We start from the raw sequence: 24,406 nt of genomic DNA, 5'->3' as shown, positions 1-24,406 counted from the left end.
AGGGAATAAATATAGATTGAGGGAGGGTTTTCCTGGAAGATGATGTCACTGTCTTAGGACAAAGTCAACTACATTAAGGCTATTCCATGAGGCTGATGTCAGGAACAGGAAAATTTATGGAGCTTTTGTTATCAAATTCTTATCCACCTCTGAGACATACTGTGTATACTGAATTCTTTGTTCATTCCAGACTTGTTAGATCTATAGACACAGACTATTCTAAATGAAACCCAGCCACAGACCACAAGCTGCAGGAAGAGACTATGCTAATGACTTTCCTGCCCCAGGCTTGCAGGCCATTCACCCAGTCCAGCCAGGCACCTTCTGCAGAGCCAAACACAACTCCCAATCACTGGCTGCCATGTTGAAATAGCTGCATGTGACTGAAGGCCCATATGATAGGGCCAGATCACACCACGAAAGAGTGGATTTGGAGGAAGAATTGTCAACTGATAGGACACAGTTCATCCCAGGTGATCCTTGAGTATTTGATCAAACCTCCATCAGACTTCAAAGAATAAGGGAGATTTTACAGAATCTGCCTCTTCTCTCCATCTCAAGCCATTAGCACTCTGTCTTACCAAAGACTTTATGACATTCTTAGGCCTCCAGTAGCTATCAGAACTACAGAGTCATAAATCTGACAAATTTCTGTTCTTTGACATGGAAACATTCCTAGTGTCTGGGCTATAGAGTCCTAATTGGAGGATGCATTTATCTGAAAGTTCTGCCACTCAGATGCCATTTCAGTCACTTCGAAGGTGGTCTTTTATTTTCCTCTTCCTTTCATACATGTGAAAAGAGAGACAACTTCTGCCTGGGCCCTCCCTCTGGTGCCTGCACAGAGCTAGAGCCAGGCTGATTACAGACCTTTGTTGCTGTGAAGACAGAGCAGGATGCAGTTACGAGAGAAGAAAGAGCCTTAACTAGGATTTCTTCTCCTGTGATGGCTAATTTTTTCCTCTCTGTTACCCTTCCAAAAACATGGCAAGGTGACATCTGCTTAGAATGTATTTAATTGCCACTTTCCGAAGGCTGAAACAGTAAAACCTCAGAGGATCCTAAGTCACAATTCAAAATGTTTGGAAAAGCAGGTGAAATGTAGTGTCAGCTGAGGGGGGAAGAAAATGGAATTTTGAATAGTCTGCCTGGTCTACTGATTACACTCTAACAAAGAGGATTGCCAGCCTGATTTTAGTCTCTGATTTCCATTCATGTGGGATCCTGTCATTACCATCAGGGTCTTTCTGCATAGCCACGGTACTGAGGATCTGAGGAACAGCGAGAGCGTTGTTACACTATAATGTGGTAGCTGCGGATACAAGGAACTTGATCTCTATCCATCTCTGCAGCAATCCCAAGACAGGTTGAGGATCTCACCTAACTACGGTCACAGTGTGTACGTCTGTGCCAGTCTGTACAGATAGCAAGCTTGTATATATAAATGCTTATTCAGAATGAAACACACCAAATCTTTTTTGCCCTTTTTTTCTTTTTAATTTGTCTCTCCTATAATGCCTTCCAACCACAGCCTCTCCTCCCTCCACTCCTGCCACACCCCCTGACCAGTGCACTGCTCCTCCATCCCCTTCAGAAAAGAGCAGGCCTCCCAGTACATTACCAGAACTTGGCATACACAGACACCGTACGACTAGGCACAAACCCTCATATGAAGACTGCATGAGGCAAGCTGGTTGGAGGAAAAGGATGTTAAGAGCAGGCAAGTGTCAGTGACACCCCTCACTCCACTGTTTGGAGACCCATAAAAACGCCAAGCTAAACAAACAACCACGGCACGTATACAGAGGACCTAGCACAGACCCACAAAATTGTGTAGTCCTTGCTTCAGTATCTGTGACCCTGTGAGCCCTACTTAGTTGATTCTGTGGGGTGTGTTCTCCTGGTGTCCTTGATCCTTCTGGGTGCTACAATTCTTCCTCCCTCCCCTAGGTCCCTGAATCATCCAACTCCCAGTTCCTAGCCATCCAGACAGTTTCAATCCTGGGCTCTCCTCTTGCAATTTAGGCTTCATGTTAGGCATGTCGTTGTTGGGTCACTCCCACTAGGGAGGGCCTGGTCCTAGGGCACTAAATAAAGGGGCTGCCATTCTTAGAAGTTTACATCCTAAGCCACTGAGGAAAACGAGTGACCCTGACCCACAACAGAATCTTATATGAATATCAAAATTTAATGACCTAGGGCAGGGGTTCTCAACCTTCCTAATGCTACAAGACATCAATACAGTTCCTCATGTTGTGGTGACCCTCCCAACCATAAAATTATTTCATTACTACTTCGTAACTGTAATTTTGCTATTGTTATGAATTTTAATGTAAATATCTGATATGTGACCCCCCAGAAGTGTTGCGCCACACAGGTTGAGAACCATTGACCTAGAGGCAGAAGAGATAGCTCAGCAGTTAAGCATGTATTCTATTTGTCTTTTCTGTGTTTTATTGCTATGTAGAAATGCCATGACCAAGACAACTCTTATAAGGAAACATAATTGGGGAAGGCTGAAGCTCAGAAGTTTGGTCCATTATTATCATACCGGGAAGCAAGGCAAGTCACAGACAGACAGACAAGGTGCTGCAGAGGCAATGAGAATTCTAAGTCTGGATCCACAAGCAGCAGGAGACTGCCACTCGGCTGACTTGAGCTTCTGAAACCTCAAAGTTCACCCCCAGTGACACGTTTCATCCAGCAAGGTCACACCTACTCCAATAAGACCACACCTCCAATAATTCCATGAGTCTATGGGGGCCATTTTCATTCAAAATCACCACATTACTCTTGCAGAGGACCCAAGTCCAATCCCCAAAGCCCACACAAGTTACCTCACAATGACGTTTAGCTCCAACTCCAGCTCCAGGGGATCTGATGCCTCTGGTCTCTGTTGGTATCTGCACTCGCATGTACACACAGATACACATAATGAAAAAATATAAAAAATTAATTATTCAGACATTCAATAAGAATCAAGTTTTGTGTGAATTCACTTAAAATAAGATACTGGAAATTTTCACTATATATTAATAAACTTTGGTTATCAAGAGTTAATATAACTTGGGAAGAACAGCCTTTCATGCATTAATTCAGTAAATATATTACACACCACAAAACAGTATTCATGACTGTGGTGCTAGGAGGTGTTCAGATGATAAGAAGGCTCAGGGAAATGATGTCTCAGTCCTTCCAACCCCAGTGTCCAGGCATCCAGTGCCGTCTTCTGAGAGGCCATAGCTATGATCTCCTGTTCATATTGAAACAGGGTGGCAGGGTGGTAACCAGGAGACAGGAAAATAACCCCATTTCATCATTAACTCATAATTCTTATGTTTGTAGAGGGTGTGAAAATTCTGTGTTCTTTTGTCCCCAAGCATTTTGTGAGAAGCACAGATCTTAAGAATAAGCAGGACACTGAGAGACTCTCTGGGCAGCAGTCCAAGGCAGCACAAATACATGCTTCCAGATGGATTCCAAAGCATCCCGTTTTATGAAGAATTTTATAATCACCTTATAAAAGAGAACTCAATAATACCGATTTCTTTAGGAGAGAAGTTTGATTTCCCAAAAGCAAAGGGCATTCCTTTTAAAATATCAAGTTGTCCACAACACTGATGTGGCATTTGAATAATACCACAACACCGCTGACAATGAGGGACTCTCAACCCGATTGCTTTTACACACAGCCCATACACGGAGCCTGTCTTCTTTCCTTCCACCCATTCATTATTTATAGCATAACTGACACTTCCTGAGATGGGCAGCTCTTATGGATGGATGCTATATTTTAGTTCATGCTCATCTCTGTCTCCCACAGGGTTTTCACATTACAGATCTTCCAGGATCAGTGAATACAGAAAAGAATTAGATGGAGATCAAGAAGAATATTGACATGAACAATACAATTTTTTTTTCTTGGATGTAGATACCCTATGCCTTCACTTGTGCAGCAGTAGTGTGCAGTTGATATTTTCTAGGCCTGGTGTGAATTTCTGCTGGACCATGCAAGTCTGCCAAGGGCTACAGAGCCTAAGCCTATATTTTACAAAGTGCTAAGTCTGTCAAGACTGTCCTATGCCCTGTGAGTCAGGGAACTTGGAGGAAAGACTTTGACCTTGTAGAGTCTTCTATCTACAATCTATGGGGTTAGAATTCCTTCAACAGTTTTCCTACTAAGCTGCTGAGATTAAAACAGGATCACAGAGAGCAAAGTGCTCTGAAAGGGATGTAAGGAGATGGCCCCAGTATCATCGTTGCTAATAACACAGGAGGTCATGGGTTTCTCCTGCATGTGTTGTTAGATGTTTATCGCTCTGGCAACCCATCCACCAAACCCAAGAACATCAGGACTTGAAGTGACTCGGGGATTAAGGTCCATCCAAGAAGAAGCCATTTAAGAGGACAGAGAGTCTTGCTGTCAGTCTGTCTGGCAGTGTAGTGATGTGTCCAAACTCCTGTCCATCAAAGCCCAGATCTTCAGGTATATTCCTTTGCTATCTGGTCCTCTGCTGCTGTCCAGGCACTGCCTTGATGTCTTGTCCCTCTGTCTTGTCAATTGTATGACTTCTTCCAACTTTAAAGGAAATGAAGATGGTCTCGTGCTATGGTAATATTCCTAGACATGGGAACATGGAGGTTGATAACTCTGTAATCCACAAATATTGGCACTTCCTAAATTCGTTTTGGTCTGTCTTTCCCTCAGAGTTTTTCATTCTAAAAAAATCTAATGGATTTGTGAATTTCAGAAAATGATTCCACTTTCTGGGTGTACAAGGCTTCCCCAGATCTGAACTACATAGTCTGTAGATTAATTTCTCTTTTTTGAATCCAGGCCTACTCTTTTGAAAAAGCCTGGAGGAAAATAAGGGTACTGATTCACAAACTTCTGTGCTTAAGTCTAGAAGAAGGCTTATCAGGACAATTAGTGCTCGTAGCGCAACACCCCACGAGTAGGAACTGCCAGGGTAAACTCTGCCAGCATTTGGCAGTCTCCAGCACCTCACACATCCTGTAATGTGGTTTGGGAATATGTCTCCCAAAGTGCTTTTGCCATAAAGTAAAAATAGCTTTGGCTGCCCGCTAAAGAGAGTCCTTACAAAGAGACATCCATTATTCATTGCTCAGTGCTCTTTAGGGCTTCCCACCAGAGAAGGCACTTACAGGCCTGACCTTCTGAGAGGAAGCAGAGGAAGTAGGACTCTTCTGGCAATGTCATTCTGCGCCTTGCAAGCAAGTGCTGCAGGTTGATGTGTTGAGCAGCGCTGCTCTGAACAGATCCAGTTCTTAGAAGGGGCCTAACTTCAACCACCATATCACTCTAAGGGCGAAACTCAAGACCAAAGACCTCATCTGTCAGATGGAGGTTTGTTAGGATTTCCCTGGCATAGACACCACAGGATGACTGGGACTCTTGCAAATGCCTTTGGCATGGTTTTTTGACTAGGCGAAGGCTCTTCCCAGAGTGTCCAGATACACATCTAACTCAGCTGTCTTTAATTGACCCCTGAAGGAGTGTAACTCACATTTATCTTTCATGACTTAGCACATTTAATGTAGCTCGATTTTGACACCACAGCGAGCTTTTTACATTATTTAGGCCTGAGGACAGGGACTACCTGGGGCATCATTGTGGGAACATTCTTCCCTAATGTTCTGCCTCCCCATCTATAGAAGTGAAGACTCCTCCTGACTTTGGGTGTGACAGCAGATGAATGTTGACTGGGAATTGGGTGGAAATTTTAGGCCTCGAGAAATTATCCTTTGAGATTATTTCTTTTCCTAAGTTTCTAAGTCCGTGTGATTTCGTAGTCAAAGGATAGATTCTCCTACTAATGTCATGGACATAAACTTCAGAAGTTACAGAAATACACAAAAAAACTGCCTATCCTTCCAATAGTTGTTTCAGTTTTTCAAAGATATATGACAAACTACTAGAGCACCATCATAATCATTTTATTTGAATTTTTATTAAAATATTGCATTAAGTCATTTTATTTTACTATACCAGATACCTAAGAGAAGCATTTTTTTAAAAAAGAAGGATTTGTTTAAGCTCATGTTTCTTGAAGTCTCGTTTGAAGGTTCTATGACCCGGTTGCTGTGCACTTGTGCTAGGGCAGAACACCCTGACAACGGGGTGCTTCCCCTGTGGGTATTCATCTGCAATCTGCTGAGATGACTAATTCGTGTGTTCACCTCTTGACATACTGTGAGCTACTAGAGGCTGGGACTTAAGCCTCCTCTGCAACTCTCCTGGAGCCTAGGGTTCTCTTAATGCTTGCTGCAGTATGTTGCCAACCTCAGTTTCAAATTCTCATGACTGCTTCTCTAAATGCCCTCCTCTACATTGCTATGTTCCTTCCTGGAGTGTGGGGCACCGATGACTCACAGCCTCAGACCTTATTACTCCAAGCTGCCTATTCTGCGTGGATGTAGAGTGTCACCACAAAGAGCCCACGTGTTTAGTTCTTAAGTCTCTAGATAGTGACACTAGAGTAAGAGGTTCTGGAAACTTTAGTGGGTTGCTGGTGGAAGTTGACCTCTGTGGGTATGTTCTTGGGGGCTAAACCTTGTTTCTCACTCCTCTCCTTTTCTCTTTCTGCTTCCTGTCTGCCATGATGTGAGCAGCCTCATTATAAACCATAACAAATATTAATAATTCTAGACATTTCTTTTGGCCACTTCTGTATTTAGAATTGGTTTTATTTTCTAGATAACAAAAATAGTTCACTCCTCATATTCATCTTTGAGCTTCCCTGTCTCTGGCAGTATATGGCTCGCACATCTCCTTCAGTTATTCTGACCCAGGCCCTATAACTAAAAGATTAAAGAATAGTTTCGTCCTTGAAGAACCACAAATCTACTCTTTGGAGAGACAGATAATTTTATATGGGGTCAAAAGCATTTGATGGAAAAGAGCAGGAACTTGGAGGAAGCAGAAGAGCGACAGTTAATACTTGTCCTTGTGGTACATTCCCCTCGAAAGCAACGATTAACGGATATCAATACAGATACAATACACTTGCTGGATACAGAAACTATAACTTAAGATATTGGTATGGATAGTGTTTAACTCTTGAATTTGAATCCATTTACGTCTACTGAGTTGATCTTTATTTAAAACTTACAGGTACTCTCTGCCATCATGTGCACATAATTAATACTTTCACTACCTAAGGGGAGCCACCTGTCTCTTTCAGTGGCTGTATCCTGAGACTCATTTCCTGAGAGATTTTAATTTTATTATATGTAAAGAGCAAACATCACCTGTTGTATGATGAATACAAGAGTGCATGGGGCTTTTAATCACTGTTAATGGGATAATGAATTATGTTTGTTTCTAACCAACAGCATATCTCCTTAATTTATTAGTAATTTAACAACCTTGCTTTGCTATAAAAGCAATATTCCTTTATGAGTGAAAGAAGCAGGATAGAGCAAATAATGTATTTACTGATGCAGGGCTTTGTTCCTGCTACCTCATATGAACACTAAATGAAAATGATGTTAGATCTGTAGCCATTACAGAGCAGACCTCTGTCTCAGAGGCTAGCATTGCAGTGGTTGGTACATCATCATCTTTACCCTCGGGGGATGTATAACCTAGTGACTGCAGCGATGTTAAGAGGACAAAGATGTATGATCAGGAAGTATGTTGGTGCATAAACAAGGCCCACCAAAATCTAAAAAGGAACAACCCCACCTGAATGTGCTGAGATGTTGTAAAGATGCAAACTGTTACAGCAGGCTGCAGGAGGTTTTGCAAGAACTAAAGGAGATATAGGAACATCCCGTGCATGGGAACCCCTAACAGTAGCCGAGGGTCTAAAATGAAAATATTTGAGCTTTCAACGAAGTCCCTATTCTTACTGCTGCATAGCCAGACCCCAGACACTCCCCACCCCCCAGCACCAACAAGTATGTGTTAATTGAGCTATCTGGCTATGTGAGTAGAACTTTACCTGCTCGGTGGATTGATGCTGCAGCTAAAGAAAGCCCGGCAGACAAACAGAATCACACCTCAGAAATCCTGTTTGTCAATAATGGAGTGTGGGCCTCGTCCTATAATTAAGCACTTCCTAAACACATCCCTTGTATGTCAGGCATGGGACATTCATGAGAATCACTCAAGGTTCTTATATCTATCTATAAAATCCAGAAAGATTTGTTTTAAAAGATGAGCTAATTTTTTAGACTTTCTTCTGTGTATTTTAAAGCCACAAGAGGGGACTAGCCTTCCTCAAATTTCTGAGATCCTGGATCATAATCAAAAGCAAGTTCCCCTCTGTATGGCATTCTCTGCATGTTTTGTAAAATCTACTCTGAGTGATGAAGAGTCATCACAGGTTTCCTAGCAAATATTGACATTCAAGCATCTAATTTCAGTTGAGAAGACTTTGGGTGATGGACGGAATGGGTAAGGCAAGGGTGGAAGTAAAAGGACCCTGCAGAAGGCAGATGCCACAATTGCCACAATTTAAGGAGAAGATAGTGAAGACAGCTTGGCATCATGAATAGAGAAGAAGGCATAAATTATAACTGGCATTCCAGGTGAGAACATGTCAGAATTATGAGCACATACAGGTGATGGCCTGTACAAGGACAAAGCGCCAAGTAGGTTCCAGTGCTCTGACTCTGGCCTCTGTTCTTTGCTGCCAAGCTTTGCACCAGGTATAGGGCTGCATGCAGTCTGTAGAAGATGTCACCTAGGGTGCATGGCTGCATGCAGTCTAGAGAAGATGTCCCCTAAGGTGCATGGGTGCATGCAGTCTGGAGAAGATGTCTCCTAAGGTGCATGGGTGCATGCAGTCTAGAGAAGATGTAATCTAAGGTACATGGCTACATGCAGTCTGGAGAAGATGTCATCTAAGGTGCATGGCTGCATGCAGTCTAGAGAAGATGTCACCTAAAGTGCATGGCTGCATGCAGTCTGGAGAAGATGTCACCTAAGGTGCACGGCTGCATGCAGTCTAGAGGAAGACGTATGCACCTTTAATTAGTGACTGACCAGGTGTTGAGAGGGAACAAGAGGTGTGTCCCAGAGGAAGACTATTTCTAGCATACATGATTGCCTGGATAAGGTTGTTTTATTTTTATTTTTTTTAAAAAATCTTCTTTTAATTCTTTTAAAAATATAGTCCCTGAAATCAATATCTCTAGAGAAGGAATAATGAATGTGTAAATCTGTTGTTCTAAACAGACTCTGCCAAAAGCTGAGGTTTTATCTTTATCATGTATTAAAGTATAGGTACTATCAAAACAATGGCAAGGATGAAAAAGAACCTCTCCTGGGATTTGAAGCAGGAGTTACAGTCCACTGGCTTACAGCATCCATTCAAGCACTGTAAATCAGTAAAGTGTGTAGCAGGCTAAGAGTCTGTGCATGATGCTGACAGGAAATCTCTCCATTTACAAAAAAAATATGTGTTGCTCTTCATTTGCTTTTAAGTGAGCAGTCCTCTCTGTGTCTATTTTATAACCTCTTGCTGAGAGCTTGGGTAGCGAGACACATGTCTCCATCCTAAGAACAGCTTCTCCAGAGAAGCAATGAATGACAGCCACACCCCTGCAGTGCTGGCGGTGCAGGGGAGAACGCTGGGTCCAGAAGGTTTGCTTTTCAGGAGGAACCGAACAGTTCACTTTTTATAGGAAATCTTGCACAATTTAAATGGTTCACAGAAATTTTTATAATAGGCTTCCTGGAGTAAATAAAGCAAACCTGTTGGCCACGGTTTACGGTCTCTACCTGGGTCCATATGGATTATCCTCTATACACATGGGGCTGATTTCTCTGAGAGTTTAGAATCCATATTTTTAGGTAGACGGGTGTTAAATGACCTGCTAAGTTGCCCTGAAAACCTAGGTTGAATTTCTGAGTGGGAAGAGAAAAATCCCTGTTTCCTGAGCCAGTAACTGGAACGGAGTCCTTATTTTTGCATTAAGCTTTGGCTGCGGAAAGACGTAATATATGTGTGTATATGTATGGAAGCGTTAGTGTTTAAGTACAAGTAACACCATCAGTAGAGCATGGGCACAGAAATCTTCCAGGACAAAAGAAACAGAAAGCATGAGGTCCAGAGCAGGGAAATGGAAGGTGATTTGTTAAGTGCAAGCCTGGTGGATTCAGTTTTCCAGGGAGAGTAATATGGAGCAGTATATCAGTAAGGACCTGGACGTCAGGGGGACTGTGAAACAGTGCGGAAGGATTTAGTCCTGAAGCTAACATGATGTCTCAGCTCCGTTCATGGCAAGACTCTTAAAGCGCACGTGTGAGCACACCATTCGGATCCATCTGTGCAAAATAGGGAGTTCTCAAACGGATGTAATCACCCACCTTCTGAGGAGCCGGGTGGAGGTGTTTAGTCCCTGATGATGGGGAAGATTAGAATCAAGCCAGTTTTGTGAATAGAAAATGATGAACAGACAAGTCTGCAAGGAAATGGAAATGCGGTGAGATTAGTAGCTGGTCCGCACCTCTCGGCCCGGGGGGGGGGGGGGGGGGGGGGGGATTACCAAGCTTGGAGGGCCGTCAGGCTGGAAAAGGCTTTGTTTTTCTAAAGTGTTAGGAAGAGGCTTGGGGAAACCTACAATTTTAGTAGGTGCTACCAAAGTGGTCATGGCTCTTTCAAAAAAAAAAAAAAAAAAAAAAAAAAAAAAAAAAAACCCTGTCATTTAGGATTTGATGGGTCTAACGTGGTGGAGAAAAGATGTTATTGTAGTCTTAGATGCCAGAATCACAAGTACCTTCCACCAACAAATACAGAAGGGAACCAGCCCTGAGCTGGCACCATGCTATCCCCTTTAGTGGCTTAATAACTTGAGAGAGTAAGATCCACGTAGATGAGGGGGAAAGGGAGAATAAACTTCCTTAGGTACTCAAAAGGGCCCTGTGTGGGGACTAGGGTCTGAGTTTTTCCTGAGTCTCTCAATGCTGTGAGTTTCTTGGGTCAAAGATAAATCTTCAGAAGATGAATTTGGTGACTTTGTGGTCCTAGTCTGAGGATCCTGGATCCAGGGATCAGGCAGCATCTTCAACAGAGCATCTGCGGCTGTGTCAATCCCTGTAAGAACTCAGAAAGACAAACTTTGTGTACAGAAAGCAATCTAAAGCAAACCCTGTCGGCTGCTTTCCCATCTGTTTGCAAGGGACAAACAATCACAAGATGTAACAAGTGGGTTCTCCTGTTTCTGTGTAAAATCCTCCCTGTGTAGACGACAATGTGCTCACCTCTGCTCACAATGTTGCTCCATGTATCTGCATCGCCCCTCCACAACAGGTCCATAACAGGTCTGCCTGTCCTTTTTGCTCCTTCCTTCCTGTCTCTTTCCTCATTCGGTCTTTTCTTCTTCTCCTCCCCCTTCTGCCGTTTCATTGCTGTTTTCAGAAGATCTTTTATAATGTCAACCATCTCCATCATTTTAATATAGCCTTTTCCAGAAATATCTGGTTGAATGAAGTTGAAAGGAACAGAGACACTTCCATCCCCAGTTCACAGAAAGTGTGGTCTTCAACACGGGAAACAACAGGCAGCGTGGTGTAGGGCTAGAACAGCATGCTTGTAATTGATTTGTTAATACCAAATTATACGTCAAACAGAAACTGCTTATAGAAACAAACAACCTAGAGGTAGATGCGCTCACGCTGGCTTCCGGGGCTTTTCTGCCGTGTAGAATGCGGGGGACCACTGGAGTTAATTTTAGCTCTATGGTTTCACCTTTTGAAGTTTATCTTCAAGAGTTGCTGCTCCTTTGAGACCTACCCTTTCGTTTACTGTTTGCTCGCAGTTTCCTGCATAGCAGTGTCAGGAAGCTCTTGTCTTCCCAGAAATGCAGGAGTCTGAGCTCACAGGCAGAAAGGTCTGCAGCCCAACCCAGCCCTTAGATCTACTCCTGAGTATTTTCTGAGAAGGTCATTTCTCTGTTTTTTCACCTGCAAAGAGAAGATAAAGTAACTTTCAACCTATTATCTCCAGAGAATTAGGCATCTAAAATTTTAAAAAATTCCTAAAGATAAAAAGTGGAAAATAAATATGTTATCTACTATAGAACAGTAACTTTTTAAAAAGCACTCAGCATTCTGGAAATATATAAATTAAAACTTCAAAGTACTAAATGAGATTCACACATATATATGTGTGTGTATATCTATTTCAGTAGTTTTATATATATATATATATATACATACATATATATATATATATATATACTCACATGCCCATATATTTGACTGTGAGTGCATATACACCATACACATATGTGAAATTATCTAAATTCATATTAATTCATGAATTCATGTCTTGTCTGAATCTTGAAAACCAGCTTGGAATCTTGGTACCAATGTTTCGGGCTGACTGAGGTTATTTCTGGTGAAATGATGTCAGAATAAGAAGCTCATCTTTCTGGACCTCAGTCTCCTCTGAGCGAGCTCAACCAGGAGAGCGCTGGCACACCTGTTCCTCCCTAGTACTCCTAATCGCTGTGGGCTTTCTGGGGGCATGCAGGTACATGAAGGGAGTTGTTTTTGAAAGTTCTCGGTCATGGGCCCCTTCATCCATCCTCTTCATGTTGTTGACTAGGAAGGGAAACACCCAAGCACACACAGATAACAAAAGTCACACCACCCCCAGCTCATCCACCAAGTAAATGCCTAGGAGAGGATTTGCTGTATGACCATGAAGACCAGAGTTTGGATCCCTTGACCCATGTGAACCCTGACATAGCATCAGGTTTCTAATCCCAGCACTCTAATGGCAAGAGGGGGTGGAGAGAGGAGAATCCCTGAAACTTACAGGCCCTCTAGCCTGACCTCACAGAAGGACCTGTGCTGAGGTGGAAGACAGGACCACACCAAGGCTTCCCTCTGACTCTCACATGCTTGTGCACCATGAAACCCAGGCATCTTCACATACACATAAACATGCACACACATACACAAACTTTTCAAAAAAAAAGTTATTCTCATCAAGATTATTTTAACACCCATTGTATCTGAAATTCTACCCAATCAGCGTGTCCTTTGCACTCTGCGATCTCTGCAAGCCTACGATTCTTTCTTTGTAAAGTTTTCATGGTTTATATCCATTGTACAAAAGGGCCATTGTATAAGGCCTTTCAATACAGTTGAATATTGTGTGTTGAACACATTCCCCTCCAGACATGGCCTTCCCTGCCTTGTATTCCCCACTCCTAGAACCATTTGTCCTCTTTGTTTCCCTAAACATTATCATCTAAGCAATTTTTAAATTGTGATGACATCAAAGAGACTGGTAACATGCTTGTGCATTAGTAATTTGTCAATGGGCTTTCTAAATGATATTCAAAGAACATGTCAATACTTGTATGCTGCCTTTAGGTATGAGGAGAAAACTAATCCCAGCCGGAAAACTCTAGAGCAATGATCCATCATGTTGTCCAGGAGTTACCAGGGTCAGTATTGCAGTTCCCCTGAGCTTAATTGCTGCGTGGGTTCAGACACCCTCCCTTAATTCAAATGGCTTTATCCTTGTCCAGAACCTGCAATCTAGGCGAGGAGCAGATAATGAGAAGGTGTACCAAATTGTAAACCTCCTTTAAGAATTGTCTTCTCTAGAACAATAGCAGGTTCTAAAATAGCTCATAGCAATCAAGAGGCCCGAACAAAGGGCTGGCAGGGAAGGGGAGATGTCAAGGTAAGACGATTGCTGGAACAAGAGGGAAGGATTTAGCCCGGAAGGTGGCAGATCCACGACAGTAACCGCCGCCTGCTGAACTCCCTCTTACAGAGGTATGAAGCCACATAACTTCTTTGATGTAAACAGCAAACTACTATGTTTACTGTGGCCTCCAGGGACAGCAGCCACAGAGATGGAGAAGCCACAATACTTGTCATTGTTGCTACACGGCAAAGCTGAGGCCAGGCAGGGCTGCATTTGGACTATGTGCAGACAAAGGAGACTGAGCTGTGCCAATAGGCAAGCATTTTGATGAGAGGAAGCTTAAGGCAGGGAGAAGGCATAGGAACCACAGACTGGATGAAGAAGCCTTGGTGTCATTTTGTCATCTTGCATGGAGATGGTGCTCACATTTTTTCTCTGCGACTGATACACAATAAGGATACACAATTCATACTTCCCATGAATTTAGCATAATGCCTACCGTCATCAACACAGAATGGAGTTCCTGAAAAACTGAGATGCCTATCGAAAAATACTGGGACTGCGTATCTTCTCTCATCTCTGAAGTCAGACCGCTTCACTTCTGTGTTCAGAATGGTACAGCACGTTTTCTGAAGGGGGCTAAAGAAAATCCATTCCCACCCAAAATATTTGGGCCTTAAGTCTTGGAACACTGAAGGATACTGTGCCCATACCCTGTGGCTAGTGTCAGGGTTTAAGCAACAGAGAACAGGAAAAGTGCCCAGAGAATGGAAACAACCAAAGGCGCTCCCAACTATCAAGAAAGACAGACGGCTTGAGTTTAGACGGACATCTGGATGCTTGGGTGTGAACCCAAAGTCACTGCGGAGGGACGTGCAAACAGATGGTGATCAGATGCTACTCCATGGTGAACAGGGTGACTGTGACTGACAGGGGGTGAACAGGGTGGCTGTGACTGACGGGGGTGAACATGGTAGTTGTGACTGACAGGAGGTAAACGTGGTGGTTGTGACTGACAGGAGGTGAACGTGGTGGCTGTGACTGACAGGAGGTGGACGTGGTGGCTGTGACTGACAGGAGGTGGACGTGGTGGCTGTGACTGACAGGAGGTGAACGTGGTGGCTGACAGGAGGTGAACGTGGTGGCTGTGACTGACGGGGGTGGACATGGTGGCTGTGACTGACAGGGGGTGAACGTGGTGGCTGTGACTGACGGGGGTGAACATGGTAGTTGTGACTGACAGGAGGTAAACATGGTGGTTGTGACTGTCAGAGAGGTGAACAGGGAGGCTGTGGTGCCAAACTGTGAGGCACAGAGCAGGCCATCACTCTCCTACTAACTGGCTGTGTGGCCTTATACAAATTATGCAGCCTCTGAGCCTCAGTTCCTGCAGATGTAACCTGGAAAACTCACAGTTTAGAGGACATGGGGATGTGTGTGCTTGCGTGCAAGTGTGTGTGTTAAGAATCCATGTTGGAAGTTTGGTTCTCTCTTGGGATGCTGGTTGCTCAGTTTATCTTCCAATTTGCTTCAACTCAAGTTTCTGCATGAAGAGTACTGAATATCACTTTTTTCTTTTCTTTTCTTTTATTAATTAAGAAAATGCCCTAAGACTTGCCTGAAGCCTGATTTTTTTAAAGATTTATTTATTATGTATACTTGCGTGCCAGGAAAGGGCACTAGATCTCATTATAGATGGTTGCGAACCACTATGTGGTTGCTGGGAATTGAAAACAGGACCTCTGGAAGAACATCCAATGCTCTTCGCTGCTGAGTTTTCTTTCCAGCCCCTGGGTATAACTTTCATTTATTCTACACAAATGTATTAAATACTATATTCCAGGCATTTATTTGAGTTTCATTTCTGTCACTGTGATAAAATGCTCTGAAAGAAAGTTCATTTTAGTTTACAATTATGGCTTATAGTCCATCGTAACAAAGAAGTTCCCGTAGCAAGAACTTAGTACAACATGACTACAGCCAAAAGTGGAAAGATATGATGCACCCAAGCTTGTTGACTTGCTTGCTCTTCTCTGACACTGTTTAGAACCTGTGTCTAGGGAATAGTGCTGCCCACAGTGGGCTGCATCTTCCTGCATCAATTGACAATCAAGACAATCCTCAAGACATGACCAAAGCCCTTCTTGATCTAGATGGTTTTTATTAAGGCTGTCATTCTAGGTATTTCTAGATTGGGACAAATTGACAACAAAAACTGACCTTCATAGTACTGTTCTGTATGGCAGGAAATATCCTTGGACAGAATGGAGTAGAGTCATGCTTTCTGGGTTTCATATTTTAATGAATATCTTGTAAAGAAATGTAACAAATAAGCTCATAAAACAAAACCAAAAAGTAAGAACATGTTCTACTGTCAAGGACAAATGTAGAACATGCAGGCTTCTCCTCAAACAAGGTTTGAAATATTAAATATATTGGCCTTGGAATAGCTGGTTATGATCAGCTGACAGTAGGAAGGAATGTCAAATTTGAACTCTCCAGCTCAGATAGAGTAAATATGTTCTCAGATATTCTCGTGATCATTGGATGAGGCACAGAACATGGAAGTGTAACTTCCTGAAAGTCGAGACCCTGACACTTGTCTGTGCCCCCTTTCTTAGGAGTTAGCTGTAGGCCCATAAGAAATGAATCTTTCAAGCTTCTGATTAATTGCTGGTGCTACTGATTATTGATCTACAGAGAAGATCAGAAAACCTAGGTTAGAATAGCAGTGTTTATTTGTCAGGCCACAGCTAAGCAGGGCACCTACACATGGATCTTGCCTGAGCATGGTGGAGCCTGGCATAGGAAATGACACAGAGAAGCTGTAGAGGATTTGCCTCAGTGGGTTTTGCTTTGATCTCCAATGCAATTGCTCTTTCCATATTGGCAAAGTCCAATAGGTGTGCTGAGCATAGGACACTGTAGTAGTTAGACTTGTTGCTGCTATGATGAACTGCCTGAGAGATACAACTTAAGAAAGGAAGAATTCATTCTGGCTTGTGGTTTTAGACATGTTAGTCCATAATTCTTGGCTTTGTAAATTCTGAACCCATGGTGACACACAATAAGCAAACAAACAGAAGTCATAGCAATGGGAACATGTGGATGAAGTTGCTCACATCATGGCAGTGGAAACATGTGGATGAAGCTGCTCACACCAAGGCAGACAGGAAGCAAAAAAGAGGAAAGGAGAGGAGTGAGAAACAAGGTATGGTCCCCAAAACATACCCACTGTGATCAACTTCCACCAGCAATCTCCAACTGCCTAAAGTTTCCAGAACCTCTTCATCTAGTGTCACTATCTAGAGACTTAAGAACTCAACACATGGGCTCTTTGTGATAACACTCTACATCCAAATCAGAATAGACAGCTTGGAGTAATAAGGTCTGAGGCTATGAGTCATTGGTGCCTCACACTCCAGAAAGGAACATAGCAATGTAGAGGAGGGTATTTAGAGAAGCAATAATGAGAATTTGAAACTGAGGTTGGTAACATACTGCAGCAAGTACTAAGAGAACCCCAGGCTCCGGGAGAGAATTCCAGTGAAGAGGTAGCAGTTGAATTTGTGGGTGAGGGGATGAGATCATATGGGAAGGGGATGTCAGAGGGGCAATGGACCCCCCCCACTCCCCACTTGGTGCACCTGAGAACATGTTTCTGAGCTGGTGTAGTCAGTGTACTTCCACACACTGAAAGGGCCTGCACTTGGAAGTTTGCATGCTCCGTACACGAGCTGTTAGTTAATTGGTGGGATGTTCCAATGAGCAGGGTCTCTTTCCTCAGCTACCTGGCTTCGGAGCCCTCTGCAGGGTACATACTGACAGTGGGTGATGAGGAGGTTGAGGCACAGTGAAAACAGCAAGAGCCAGAGTTGCCTTAACTTGGAAAAGAACTGCTCAGGCAGGGAAGTGGCAGAGTCCTCTTCCAACACAGTTCTCCTGGAGTAGAATCTGAGCACTGGCAGGACAAAGCCTGTCTTTTCAGGACTCACAGGCCCAGGAGCCCACATCCAGCCTGGGTATACGTCTGGCCTCAGTGGTACTTTCACAAAGCCCAGAAAACCAACAGAGAACAGAACATTACAAGAAAACTGCATTGGTTCTTTTTTTTTTTCAACAAAAACAAGAACTCTGATAGAAATCTATCTTGAGTCTATTAAGGCTACCCTACCAGGCAGCTCGTAAGAGAAGCTAAATTACATTACAATTCTACTTATAAAAGAAACTTTAATCTGTTTTCCAATAATTTTGATTCCCCCCATTATTCCTGTTATGTTGTAGTAACTCTTAAGTTTATTTAAAATATGCTATGTGAATTATAAATTATGTATCATTATAGCACAAACCAATTATTTCATGCTCTTCTTGTTGCCCCATAACAATATAAATTCTGAACAGAAGGTATGAAGCTAGGTCTGCAAGCCAGGATGAGCCTTCCCCAGAAGTAAGAGCAGGAAGCTGGATTCCCTGCTCTCCCTGTTCTTATCTAAATGCTTGTCTTCTCAAAGTCTTAATGCCCATTACAACCGTATCAGCAGGCAGGACCATTAAGTATGGTTAGATCATAATGGAGTTAGTGCCATTATTTTAAAAAGGTCAGTGGGGCTTGTCTGTACCTGTCTGTCATCAGAGGCACATCTAGAACTCTCTTTTTATAGGAGGCCTTCACAGACAGACTTTCCTGGGACCTTGACTGTGAACTTCCCAGGCTCTGCAACTCTATGTGAGCACATCTTTTGTTCACAGATTTCCACTCTAAGGTGTTTTCCCTTGTAAACTGATCACACAAACATGGAACCCGTGAATAGCCATGTGCTGTGTACCCTTCCTCACGTATGGAACTTTCTGGATGTGTTTTAGGGTAACAGAAGTAGACGAGCAAGCTTTCTTAACCTCTTTTTTAAGGACTCTAATCCCATCCATGACTAACCACATCTGCTAATGTTGTTATACTGGGAACCAGAATTTAAGAATGAGACAAACACTAAGATAATAATCAGGAGACTGGGATGTTCCTGATCACATTCTGACATGGTTTTACTTCTGGTGAAGGGTTTTTCTTGGTTTGTACCTTCTTACTGTGCACTTACATGGCAGAGAGAAATGTGACATCAGACATCATCTTTAATAAAGAACCCAGTTAGGTCAGGACTCTCAACCTTTTAACCCCTCTCTTTGAGGATCTCATTTGCATAACAGGCCCAAGTAGGAGCAGGGCTTCAGCACCTGAGCTTCCAGGGGAAAACAATTCAGCTCACAGCAGGATGGGGAAAAAAGAGAAGAGCAGAGCTTGGATGGTAAAAGCTCTGTCTGTGGATTTGATGAAACCCTCATGGGTCAATGTGTAATAATGATTATATAATGTGTTTTGTGCCTGTTGGGAAGGCATGTTTTATATTCACCTAGTTTATATAGTCTGAAGTTTGCAAAGTCAACTCTTCTCTGCTGTACTCAACAATAATCCCTTGCTGTGGCCTTCTTTGTGATGCCCCCACTGAATTCCTATGTAGAAATGACCATCCCAGGTGGCATCACAAAGAGGGACTTTGTGAACTGACTAGGTTATTAGTGCTTATCTGGGAGACCTCAGAGAGTGGATTAGCCTCTTCCCCCAGGCTCTACACTCAAATAAATTCTGCCTTTAAAAGTCACTAGTACATGGCATGTTGCTCAGCAGCAGATACCAATTACAAACTGCTCTGTTTTGCTACTGTCCCTTCAGCAATGACTTTTGTTGCTGGTTTGGAGGCATTCACTCTCTTATGCGATAACTATGAGAAATGTGTCTATTCTATATAAATAATGGTACTCAGAAGAACTGAGATGATGTGTAAATGGGACAGGTGTGGGATGGGCGGGGACAAGGAGATCACAAAATGCATATTTCCTGATGGCATCGTCTTTCCCTTTCCAAACTCAGGTGACCGTGACAGATGGCGGGTCTTCTCCAAAACAGTCAGCGATCTGGGTGGTCGTTCAGGTTCTGGACGAAAATGACAACAAGCCCCAGTTCCCGGAGAAGGTTTACCAGATCAAGCTTCCAGAACGTGACCGCAAGAAGAGGGGAGAACCCATTTACAGGGCTTTTGCATTTGACCGAGATGAAGGCCCTAATGCAGAAATCTCCTACAGTATTGTGGATGGGAATGATGATGGAAAATTCTTTATTGACCCCAAAACTGGCATGGTCTCCTCCAGAAAGCAATTCACGGCAGGGAGCTATGACATCCTGACGGTAAGATTCAGTTCCAGAATGTCAGTGGGGTAGGGCGAGCCCTCTTATCCATGTCTACTGCTTTGATCAGTAACTCTCTCATGTCAGAGCACAGAAGTAGCTGTGAAAGGCTGCCTTCTGGGAGCCAGTTACAGGAGAGAACTCTTACCTTGTTGGGTGAGGTCCTAAATAATGAGTTTCCTTTGATGAGTCTTATTGGCAAACCTTCTCCAATTCCACTGCCTCTACTCCCAACCACAAATCTTGGTCCCTAGTTCATTCTCAAGGTGCTGTAGATAAAGGACAGTATGTATCTAGAGCAAAGCAGAAGAAGCTGTGATATACACGCACACAGGCATCATATGCTCACACACAGGGACACAAACATACATACATTCATACATATGTGCACACATGTATATGTCATACAAATGCACGCACATTTGCACACATATTCCCACACATGTGCATACATATTCTCACATGCTGTAAAAACTCATGTTCATGCTCACACACGTGTACATCACACATGCATAAACACATATGCATGCACACATAGAATGTATTTACACATATTCACGTGTGAATGCACAGACTGAAGCATGCATACTCAGTACCTATGCACAAAATTACACTCATATGCGTGTATACATGTTTACACATCTGATATACTTACATACAGTTACACATCCATAAATTTACATGTACATGATCACAAATGTATGCACATGTCCATACATGCTACCACACACATAGGGACTCCCATGTTCTTCAGTTTTCCCCAGCTCTCACTAGAGGTGACATCAGAGTCATGCTGTGACAAATCAAATTAGTGACCTTTATTCACGTAAACTATCACTCTTGCCCCTGAAATACTGTGAACTGTAGGTACAACATTTATTTTTCATGGTTTTACATCTTAAAAGTTGGCTTCTGGCAAACGTAGTGTGGGTCCTATTCCCAAACAGATCATTGGCTCCCATTCCAGAGTTCACTCTTAACAGGATCCCACTCTTCTCGTGACACTGCAGAAAATGGTCTTTTAGCTCCATACTGTGTTAGTGAAGGAGTTAACCTTCCACAGACACGAGCGCTAAGCCCCCTTTCTGTGTTCCCTCCATGTGTGAGTAGATCAAGGCTGTGGACAATGGCCGGCCACAGAAATCCTCCACAGCTCGCCTCCATATTGAATGGATTAAGAAGCCCCCACCTTCGCCTATCCCGCTGACCTTCGATGAGCCATTTTACAACTTCACAGTCATGGAAAGTGACAGAGTGACAGAGATTGTAGGGGTGGTGTCTGTGCAACCAGCTAACACCCCTCTGTGGTTTGACATCATTGGTAAGTTGAAGTCTCCGGAGCAGATCAGGAAATGAACTTCACTGTTTGAAAGAACTAGCCAAACAAATAAATTAATACATTTTAAAATAATTTAAAAGGCAAAAGAAAAAAATCAAAGCCTAGCAATGACGCCTAAGGTTCAAAGTAGTGCTGGAATGCAAAAGAGCCAGTAAAATGAATAACCGACCTGTGCTTTCGTTCCAACTCTGTAGCTAAGCTGAACAGAAAGTGCTCTCTGGCTGGACTTTTCCATAGTACGTTATTTACTGCAAACTTGATGTCTTTCTGTGTGCCATTTTAATTCTATTGTCACACTTGGCTAATCTCATTTCTAAATGTATTGATGGTACTAGACTTGCTCTCCTTCATTTCTCTCTTTTTCTTCACCTTTTTTTCTGCATTCTGTTCTTTTTTTTTCTGCTCCCGACTGCCCTGCTTCAAGGTGGCAAGCATGCTCGAGAGATGTTCTATATTCTACAGACAGCTTGTGGGCAGAACTGTTCAACAGAAGGTACCCTTAGTGCAAACACATTTGCTAAAATACAGCTATCCAATCTGCCTTTTACGTTTTTTTAAACAAATTGAATTACATCTTTCATAACTGCCTGTGACAGACTGAAATGCAGCCCACAGATTTCATACATGCCTCTAACAGCTATCTCATTACCCGTATCCAATGACTTCTTTGTTTGAGATTAAATGGGTTTGGGGTTTGGGGGGATTGTTTTGATTTTCTTCCATTGCTTTGGAGGTATGTGGGCTTTTTGTTGTTTTGTTTTTATCTTTTTTGTAGGTTAGTTTATTTAACTGGGAATTTTCCAATTGAAAATAAATGAAAATGTATTCCCGCCCCTCTATTTTTCAGCAGTAGTGGCATTCAGACTAAAAGCCCCACAGGAGAGTCCCCTGGCTGCTGTCCACAAGAGGAAGGGCAGGAAGCAGAACCTAGATGTGCCTGTGTAGCCAGCAAGCCTCCGCTCACCCTGAATAGAGAAAGCAGATGGAAGGAAGCGGGCAGGGCAGTCCTTGGGAGCCAACCTTTAAATTCCTTGAAAGAAAGCAAGCAACCACGCCAGGCTGCAAAAGGAAAAGGGCAAAACAGCCTTTCCACAAACCTGCAGGGAGAGCACTGGAGAGGAAACATGTGCAGGACGGGGAAATGAAACAGGCTGTTGTCCGCGAAAGGGCGAGCATGCCTGCCAGGGGCTGATCAGGGCTGAGCCAGAGCTCGCTTCCCACGATTCTCTGTGAGCAGTGGAGTAGCCAGGAGAGAGCCAGTGTGGGAGAATCATGATGTCTGGCCAGTATAGGTAGGAACCAGCTACTCCTCCACAACAGCTGGGTCTGGGGAAAGCATTTAGGAGGTTCCACATCTGGTTTAATGAAGCATAGTAAAAGAATGTTCTGTCTCCCGGTCAAACCTCAAAGAGTCCTCTGAACTCCCAACAAATAAGGGCTTGCCTTCTGCATCTTATTCTGCAAAACATAGGGTATCTTTGTCTTACTTAATTGACATCAATCTCAACATTTTTTTTCATATGACCATCCTTTCAATTCCTTCTTCATCTCTGCTGACATATTTGAGTTGGAACATCTTCTGGCCCCATGAGAAGTGTCTTACCACCATCTCAGTAGTTTTCTGCTTGTCCAGTTTATTCTTCCTTGATGCAAGAAAGCATTGCACATGTCCCTAGGGAGTTGCCTTTTGTCTGCCTAGACACCTTTGCCCATACCTTTACCAACTCAGTTTGCAAGCATCTCTTCTTGGATAACAGTGCTTCCCATCCCTTGCGTGAGCAGACAACTCTACCCGCTTACTTCAGGCTGCCCATAAATGGTAAATCTCACCAGCATACCTTTCTCAGATGTTCAGTATGGTCAGTCACCTGCATCAATTACTTGGGCCAGTTTTCAGTTCTTCAGCATGGCCACAAGTATGCAGGTTAGCATGCACAGGCTTTTTGTATTATGTTATCAGTGCTATTGTATGTTTCCATTCATGTTTATCCCATCACCATTCTGCACCGTCATGGGAGTGAAGAGCACAGAGACTGTTGGTGATGCCTCCGGCAGCCATGCTCACCCTACTGGGCACCCTTGGCCCTGCCCAGGGTCAGTGTGACCTTCCATTGCACACCACTCACAGTAGCCTCACTACTCCAAGGAGAAAGAGGAGTTTATAGAGAACTTCCTTCCTGGCATCCAAATATAATCCAGGAATGATATGCAAAGTACGGCCTTAGTTTCCATGTCTCTAACCAGGGCTGTCTTCCATAGATTACCTACCTCCCCATCCATTCTACTGCATGAGTAAGAATGGTTTTTTCAATGAAGAATCCCAGGACTGGGATTCTGCACATTGGTCTGGACTTCTCCATCACAGACATTTCTCTGTAAACCTGGTAACAGTTTGTCAAGTTTCTTCTACAAATTGAACTTACTGGGCCTTCTGCCCAAACAGATCATGATTTTATTTCCATCCTCACATCCCGCCAACAGTGTCTTGAGATGCCAACTTTTTCCTTCACTGTAGGATGTCAGGTCCTTTCCCCCAGGTGCTGGCGGCTTTCAGTAGAGAGAGATGCTGCCCTCTACCAAATCTCCTTTCTGAAGACGCAGCTCGTCTGCCAGAGTCATATTTTACCCAGTGTGCTGACATGCTCTTCCTTCTTTTAAAGCCCTTCATTTGCTTTATCATCTTCAGCTGTTTCGTCCTTACTGTCAAATTTTCTTGCGTATTTTTCCTTTGTGAGCCTTCCCTTCCTCCTTGCCTAAGCACCATCTTTGATCAGACTAGCACAGATGGGACCAAGAGTGGGCAATGCTTCTTAGTACTTAATTGTAGTGAGGACTGCGAGCAGGCCGGCCTGCTTTTCATCCTGCCTGGATCCCACATGGCTAGCTTTACACCCGAAATAACAACACACAAACTGTATTCATTTAAACACTGCCTGGCCCATTAGTTCCAGCCTCTTATTGTCTAATTCTCACATCTTGATTAACCCATTTCTAATAATCTGTGTAGCACCACGAAGTGGTGTCTTACCGGGAAAGATTCAGCATGTCTGACCTGGTGGCTGGCTTCATGGCGACTGTTTGAGGTGGTTGACTCACCTCCCTTCTTCCCAGCATTCTGTTCTGTCTACTCCACCTATCTAAATCCTGCCCTAGCAAAAAGCCAAGGCAGTTTCTTTATTAACCAATGAG

At 43.3% G+C, this 24,406-nt stretch overlaps 1 protein-coding gene across 2 annotated transcripts in view; it reads left to right on the top strand.

The window, feature by feature from the left end:
• The window catches only part of Fat3 (FAT atypical cadherin 3), a 459,106-nt gene that overhangs the window by 322,879 nt on the left and 111,821 nt on the right, over positions 1–24,406 (top strand). For both annotated transcript variants that reach the window (XM_038323653.1, XM_038323652.1), the window contains exons 4-5: positions 19,564–19,878; positions 20,989–21,199. In XM_038323653.1, coding sequence (XP_038179581.1) covers positions 19,564–19,878; positions 20,989–21,199 — 526 coding nt within the window. The remainder of the gene's footprint in view (positions 1–19,563; positions 19,879–20,988; positions 21,200–24,406) is intronic.

Source organism: Arvicola amphibius, chromosome 3 (assembly GCF_903992535.2).
Source record: "Arvicola amphibius chromosome 3, mArvAmp1.2, whole genome shotgun sequence".
NCBI classification, from domain to species: domain Eukaryota; kingdom Metazoa; phylum Chordata; class Mammalia; order Rodentia; family Cricetidae; genus Arvicola; species Arvicola amphibius.
The sequence above is the reverse complement of the archived record's forward strand: the minus strand, read 5'-3'. Positions and strand labels throughout refer to the sequence as shown.